Below are 7,822 nucleotides of genomic sequence, written 5' to 3' on the forward strand. Positions count from 1 at the left end.
AAGCAGTTCACTGATGATTACCTCTCAAACCACCTCTATGGTCAGGAGGCGAGGAAGGTTTTCATACAACACCCACGGTTCAATATTAAAGTGTTCCTGAAGAGGTTGAAGGACGGACGGTCAATCATCCACAGGCACTGGCCTAAAGTTGCAAAGACCTTCAACATGAATGAAGGCTCAATATTCGCCTTCCGCTTCAGCAGTTTTCCAGATGAGTCTATACTGTCTATGATGCTAATTTCAAAAGATTCTACATGTTGCATGTGGAACTTGCTGCTGGTGCAGTTGTGTAATGGGGTAGCTGAGTGCTGAAGCTATATCATGTTGTACTCTGATGTATTTCAATTATGAAATTCTACTTCCTTAATATGGAAATGAAATATATTGTGTGCTTAATATGAATGTCAATTAGATTAATAAATGGATTATTAATAATAGGGCAATTAGCCTGCTAATGGCGAATTAGCCTGCTAATTGGGTTTTGATATTGCAAACGGTTGTTGAAAAAATACCGTGGGCGATGACCTCAGGCAACGCACACAGTTTCTAGGAATAAACCGTGTTGGATCAATGAACAATCACACACGACTTTATTTTGAAAACTGTTCGCGTTAGGCCACCTTGCGCAAACGTTTACCACATAAAAACTGTGTGTCATGGACAACCTTTGCCACACAGTTTCTTCTACGGACGATGTGTGCTACATTCAATAACGCAAACGATTTAACGGGAAAAATTGTGTGTGATGTACCTGTGAACGGAAACGTTTTCCTTGGAGCGACTGTGTGGGATGTGCATACGAACGGAAACGTTTAACGGGGACTGACTGTGTGGGATGTACTTGCGACCGGAAACAATTTCACCGTATAATTGTATTTTTTATCTGTACTGTACGTATTTCCGTATTTGAGCGCTCGCCGGTCGCACACGACCTCATTTTGCCGAACGTGTGTGCCAGGAGGGCATATCCCCGACGGTTTCTGGGTCGTGTGGGAAGGATCCCCCTATCGCCCACACTCACTTGGAGACGGTTCCAGATGCCGTCGCGAAAAGGGTTTTTAAACCGTTTGTTTAGAACCGACGCGCACCAGTGCAAGTAACATACCGATAGACAAAGGGAATAACGTATGTTGTCATAACGGTTCGACCGGTAAAGATCTTCATAGAATATGTAGGAGCCAATACGGGTATCCAGGTTCTGCTATTGGTTATTGACTGGAGAGGTGTCTCGGTCATGTCTACATAGTTCTCGAACCCATAGGGTCCGCACGCTTAACGTTCGATGACGATATTGTATTATATGAGTTACGTGATTTGGTGACCGAATGTTGTTCGGAGTCCCGGATGAGATCACGGACATGACGAGGAGTCTTGAAATGGTCGAGAGGTAAAGATTCATATATAGAACGATAGTATTCGGACACCGGAAGTGTTACCGGGGGTACCAGGTACATATCGGGTCACCGGAAGGGGTTCCGGGCACCCCCGACAAAAGATATGGGCCTAATGGGCCAAAAGGGGAAACACACCAGTGGTTGGTGCACCCCCCATATGGGCCGAACCAAAGGAGAAGGAAAGAGGGGAAGGGAGAAGGAAAGGGGGGATTCGGCCTCCCCCTTCCTTCCCTCCTCCCTCCTCTTTCCTCCCCCCTCCGGTAAATAAGGAAGGGGGTGCGGCCGGCCTAGGAGGAACCCAAGTAGGATTCGGTCCTACTTGGGGCCTCTCCACTCTCCCTCCCACCTATATATATGTGTGGGGCGCCCCTAGCACACACTAGACAATTGCCTAGCCGTGTGCGGCGCCCCCCCTCCATCGTTTACACCCTCGGTCATATTTTCATAGTGCTTAGGCGAAGCCCTGCGAGGATCACTTCACCATCACCACGCCGTCATGCTGATGGAACTCATCTACTACCTCAACGTCTTGCTGGATCAAGAAGGCGAGGGACGTCACCGAGCTAAACGTGTGCAGAACGTGGATGTGGCGTGCGTTCGGTACTTGATCGGTTAAAGCGGGAAGAAGTTCGACTGCATCAACCACGCTGAGAAACGCTTCCACTTACGGTCTACGAGGGTATGTATACACACTCTCCCCCTTGTTGCTATGCATCTCCATGAATAGTTCATTGCGTGTGCGTAGAATTTTTTTTGTTTTCCATGCAACGATTCCCAACACAGAGTGGTAGGGCCTAGACCTGGGCAAGTTCTCGGAAGCTCTGGCCAACCATACCAGTAGGAGGGAGATGAATTAAAAAGTTTTTTTTACGAAATCACAGATATATACTGTCAAATTGAAATTTTGAAAAAAATATGTTCCAGTTGTCTTCATATGGGCTGAAGAGTGGCTTTTTGTCCTCTTTTAGGTCAAAGGGGCCCTTCTCGTCCCCGTATGGGCCGAAGAGCTACTCCTCGTTCCTACCATGGACGAAGAGTGTGCAACCTCCATGCAACCATGCACGTGGACATCCCCTATACACCAGAGCTCCTCTCGATCAAACCCTCATGCTACGAGGACTACATCAACGAGTAGAATCCATTCAGATGAAGAACTACTTAAACCGTACATTATGGAGGATTTCTTTTGCTTTTTAACATACACTGACCACCTCAAGCCTACATCATGCTAGGTGAGAAAATTCCAATTAAACGCACATATCTACTCATCTAGATGTCGTTAACATCCTAGACATTACCCCTTGTCATGTTGTTATTATTGCCGAGGTTGGTAACATCTAGTTCACTTCTGCGGATGTCATGGTTCATGGTGGGCGCTGCCAGTGACAAGAATAGGATGAGGTACACCAAAGGTAGTGTATTATTTGTACTAGATGCCCCTTTCTAAAATTTACGGCCCTAGTATATACGCCAAACCATTTGACTACACTCATACAGGCAATGTAGTCAAATTGTTTGACTATATGAAGTGTATGAGTCTCTTCAAATGTTTTGGATAAACTCCAAACCACTTTAACAAGTCGTCTTGTAGTCTCGTCAAACCGTTTGACTACACTCATACAGTCGATGTAGCCAAATATTTTGCCTATATTGCGTGTATGAATGTAATGGTTTGACGTATATACCGAAGACCATATGCACAAATAAGTTTCTCAAGGGGTCAATGGACGGATTAAATTTCCAAAAGGATCAGTTTTTTGTAAATAGTACAAATGTAGTATCTTTGACTTGCATGGGGCCCCATGCATGCATGTTTTTAGCAGAGTTGCATGCTCTACTCACCTATCCTCTCATACTTTTGCATTTCGTGTTCAAACTTGAAGCTATTATATATTTTCAACTAAAAAAAGTCCAACTTAAGTTTAGTATGCATATTTGTGTTTGTTGCGACGGGAAATTTCAAACAAGACAACACATGAATACATTTTGACAACTATGAAATTTTTATTAAGTTTCAATACTAAAACTTGATAGTTATAATATTGAGTTTTCATCAACTTTCATAAAGTTTTACCAAGCTTCATTTGCTTTTAGGGCTTAGGGCTTAGAGCTTAAGGTTTAGGGTCTAAGTTTTAGTTTTCGAAACTTGGTAATTTTATCGTTTGTTCCTATCAAGTTTAATTAGTTGAAACTTGATGAAGTTTCTAAAACGTGTCAAAACATATTCAAGAGTGGTCTTGTTTCAAAGTCCTCGTCACAAGGAACACGAATATGCAAATATAAATTGGACTTTTAGTTCAAAAGATGTAATAGATTCAAGTTTCAGAAGTCAAAAGAAAAATTATGGGAGGTGGAGTGCATGGGCCATCCAGTCTCTGTCGAATGCTACACCAAAAGTTGCGTGCATGGAGTAATTAAGCCCTAAACACAATGCAAGCTTTCGAAATTTGGCACAATCATGTGGCCTAGAATTTGTGTGCTCCCGTCCGTGTGTGATGTAAAAACTAGTCCACGGTATCTTATAGCCAATCTAATAGCGAACATGTATTATATGTATGCATTACTTTATTAATATATGGTCCACCGTATTCTTCCATAGAGTTTCCGAAGCCCCTGCCAAAACTAACCCATAATCTACAACCCAGTTTTCTTCTATGATCCAACTCAGCAAAAATATGGGCTCGTATAGCTTGTTTACATCAACTTATTATACTTGCCCTTAGGGTAATTGAAAGGAATTGTCCATAGCATAGTTGTCTAACACGTATGTTTTTATGATTTTCAAGTTCAAGCGGAAAGGTTAACTACCGGTTAAAACAAACTAACAAACTTTTATAGTGCATGGTTTTGATTTATTTTATAATTTCTAGTAAAATATGTTCAGAAAAATTTCTGAACTTGCATGGATCAGAATTATGCCTACTAGCACACGCGGCTCTTACATCGATGTTTGACATACTGACATGGCATGTACTAGTATTTTTTTGCGGTGTAAAGGGAGTTTTTATTGCATGATAGCAATGTTACAACCAAGTGGCCACAAATCCTCGATATAAGGTGGAGCCGAGTTCATCCACACAGCCGTGGTGAACTCGATGCGGCTATAATTGGTCAACTGATTTGCAACTCTATTTTGACTACGGTGTATCTCTTGTCATTATAGTGCATGGTTTTGATTTATTTTATAATTTGTAGTATAATATGTTCAGCAAAATTTCTGAACTTGCATGGATCAGAATTATGCCTACTAGCACACGCGGCTCTTCCATCGATGTTTGACATACTGACATGGCATGTAGTAGTATTTTTTTTTGTGGTGTAAAGGGAGTTTTTATTGCATGATAGTAGTGTTCCAATCAAGATGCCACAAATCCTCGATACAAGGTGGAGCCGAGTTCACCCACACAGCCGTGGTGAACTCGGTGCGGCTATAATTGGCCAACTGATCTGCAACTCTATTTTGACTACGGTGTATCTCTTGTCATTATAGTGCATGGTTTTGATTTATTTTATAATTTCTAGTAAAATATGTTCAGCAAAATTTCTGAACTTGCATGGATCAGAATTATTCCTACTAGCACATGCGGCCCTTACATCGATGTTTTACATACACACATGGCATGTAGTAGTATTAGTATGACATACTCCCTCTGTGTCACAATACTTGTTATTGGGGAAAACTAGTACAAATTCCTCGAACTACAAATATTTCGGTACAGAGGTAGTAGTACATAAACGTAGAGGAGATGCTCGCAAAAAAAAAAGTAACGTAGAGGAGAATCCTGCTTTTTTAATGACAAGAAAACCTCGGCCGAATCAGCATCTGACTTGGAATCCCAGTCCGAACCAGAGTTTGCTACGTAGCCTGCCAGCGGCGTCTACAAATGCCGCGACATCCCTCGTATTTGCCCCCAGCTGATCACCGTAGGTAGGCACATCTTTTCTTCCTTCGTCCACTGCCAGTTCGTCACGATCATCGCCTCCTCCGGTGGCTTCAGGGGACATGAACGGCTCCGACCACGACAACGAGGCCTTCCCGATGGCCGCCGACGAACAGCCACACCAAGACTCTGCGGTCCTTTCGCCGTCCCACGGGCCACTTCTCGCGAACTTGTTTCTGATGACACAAATTGCTGTGTATGAAGACAATGTTACCGACGACGATGAGAGGGGCGGTGGCTTCGGCGCCGTCCCGGCCTCGGAGAAGGAGATCGCGGGATTCGCACAGGCGGCCGTGGGGGATACGAGGGAGGAGGAGTGCGTCGTGTGCTTGGAAAGTTTCAAGGAAGGTGACGACATCAGGAAGTTGCCGTGCTCCCATGGCTTCCACAACAGCTGCATCTCCGATTGGCTACGGGTCAGCTGCCTCTGCCCGCAATGCCGCTTCGCGCTGCCGGCCGATGACGAGTGGTCCAAGCCCAAGACCGAGTTTGAGCATAGCGCTACCGACTATGATGGGTATGAGAACGATGCAGGCCCTGCTGCTACTGATGACGACGACGACGACAACCACGATGACGATGACCATGATCATGAGACTCGTGTTTACTTGATAATTAATGTAGGGCGGTCTATTTGATCCAAAAGGATTTTTATAGAGATTTTGGGGATTAAAATCCACATAAAATTTCTTTCTAGATTGTTTGATTTGTACATGATTGAGTCATTTTTGCGTATTACTTTGTACTACATTTTATTGAGAATTTCCCGTCTACTTAAATGTCTTGCAGGAATCCTTTATTTTTTCCTCTGAAATTATCGAGCAAACTTTGATGCATACAAATTGCTATAGCGCATTCCGAGTGGTCATGGCACTGCAATTACATGTATTTCCTACTCCTTCATTTTGATAATCATATGGACCAAATAAGACAATTAAACAACTAAGTTTGGCATAAACTGGTTATTTATTAATTACAAGAGATTACATGTTGTTGTAGTGGAAATAACAGGTGATTACGAGGTACCATTAGCAATATGATCGCAATGACGAATAGCAGGTGCACCATTAGGCAAAATCACAACATATATTGGTGTTGTATGTACAATGATTTTATAACAACGTCATGCACTTATCAAATTTAACACTTCGATATTTTTTGAATAGGTTCAATCATCTCAACCTAGCGTGACCTAGTACTATGCTAGACAACCGTCGAGGGAGGTTTGTTCACGGGTCCAAGTCATACTAGTTTAACTCTTTGGCACGTTCTACAAACTTATCTTTCTCGAAGTTGGCCCGGTTCGTACGGCTCTCCTCGGACTCGGCCCTAGAGCTCCCGAGTGAGTCTTGGATAAATCTTTGTGTACATGCCCACTTGGAGTCTTGACCCGTGATGTCGTCCCCTTGATCTCATCAGACGGTCCTTAACAAATGGCTAAGGCTACAATTGAGATGGTAGGTGTAAGGGGTAGAAGAGGTAATCTGGGTCCATGTGTTCATGGTGCACTAGGAGAGGGGATGAAATCCATAGCTCTTGATTTTCCACTTTCTCTCTCATCCCTCCATCATGGTGGCCTTTTTTTTCTTTGACTTCCTTCTGTGGGCTTCATTGCCTTTAACTAGTTCTTTGACATTGTCTTTTTTATCGTTATTCTCCATCGACTAGTTGACTATGGTTAATTGCTTGACTTTTGTTGACTTGTTTTGACCTTGATAATTTGCTAAGTGTATGTTTTGTCAGGCTAAGCAGTATTCACGGATAGGGTTAATCATTGACACAACTTTCTTTTTGAGAATAATCGTTCCCACAACTCTACGTATGAGTCAATATCTTTACATCTCAGCCTCCTTTTTAAGAATTTGGATTAGCACTTAACCATTTCCATCTCATCTCACTACTCACTAGTGTATAATTAACTTCTAATAAAAAATTCAACTAACATATTCCCTAGACTCGTGTAGATAGCATTGCAGATTGCATCTTAGAATTAGATAAGGTAACACTTTTGTTCCATATTACCCTTGTCGACATGTCCTCAATTAATTCACGCGATGCAAATCCACGAACGTACCTACCAATGGAGCACATGATTGCACCTGGTGGAATGTCCTAATTAATGTGACATGTGGAGGATTTTTCTTCAGTGTGCGGCTCGGCCCGCGAGTCTCCCCCGACCCCCTAGGGTTCCCGTGCCGCCGCCGGCGGCTCCCCCGCGCAGAGCCGCTGCCGCGGCCGGAGCCCGCCGTCGCCGCTCGCCTCTCCCGCCCCCTCCCCCCGCCCTCCCCCCTCCTCCCTTCCCCATACACCCCGCGTCGCCTCCGAGCGAGGTGACGGGGGGGGGGGGGGGGGGGCTCCGCCGCTCCCCTCCAGGCTCCGCCTTGCTCCTCCCTCCTCCCGCCGCCGCGAGCGAGCACTATCGGGCCTCGACCACGTGGTGCTGGCGGCAATGGGCCTGCCCTTCCCCGTGCGTGGTCCCCCATGCTC

At 44.3% G+C, this 7,822-nt stretch overlaps 1 protein-coding gene across 1 annotated transcript; it reads left to right on the plus strand.

Annotated features, from left to right (window-relative positions):
• The first annotated feature begins 5,322 nt into the window (after nucleotides 1–5,322).
• Nucleotides 5,323–6,085, plus strand: LOC123099757 (E3 ubiquitin-protein ligase RING1). Its single transcript, XM_044521856.1, has one exon. The coding sequence runs from the start codon at nucleotides 5,398–5,400 to the stop codon at nucleotides 5,971–5,973; it is 576 nt and encodes a 191-aa protein (XP_044377791.1). The 5' UTR covers nucleotides 5,323–5,397; the 3' UTR covers nucleotides 5,974–6,085.
• The last annotated feature ends 1,737 nt before the right edge of the window (nucleotides 6,086–7,822 follow it).

The sequence above is a fragment of the Triticum aestivum genome, chromosome 4D (assembly GCF_018294505.1).
Source record: "Triticum aestivum cultivar Chinese Spring chromosome 4D, IWGSC CS RefSeq v2.1, whole genome shotgun sequence".
NCBI lineage: Eukaryota > Viridiplantae > Streptophyta > Magnoliopsida > Poales > Poaceae > Triticum > Triticum aestivum.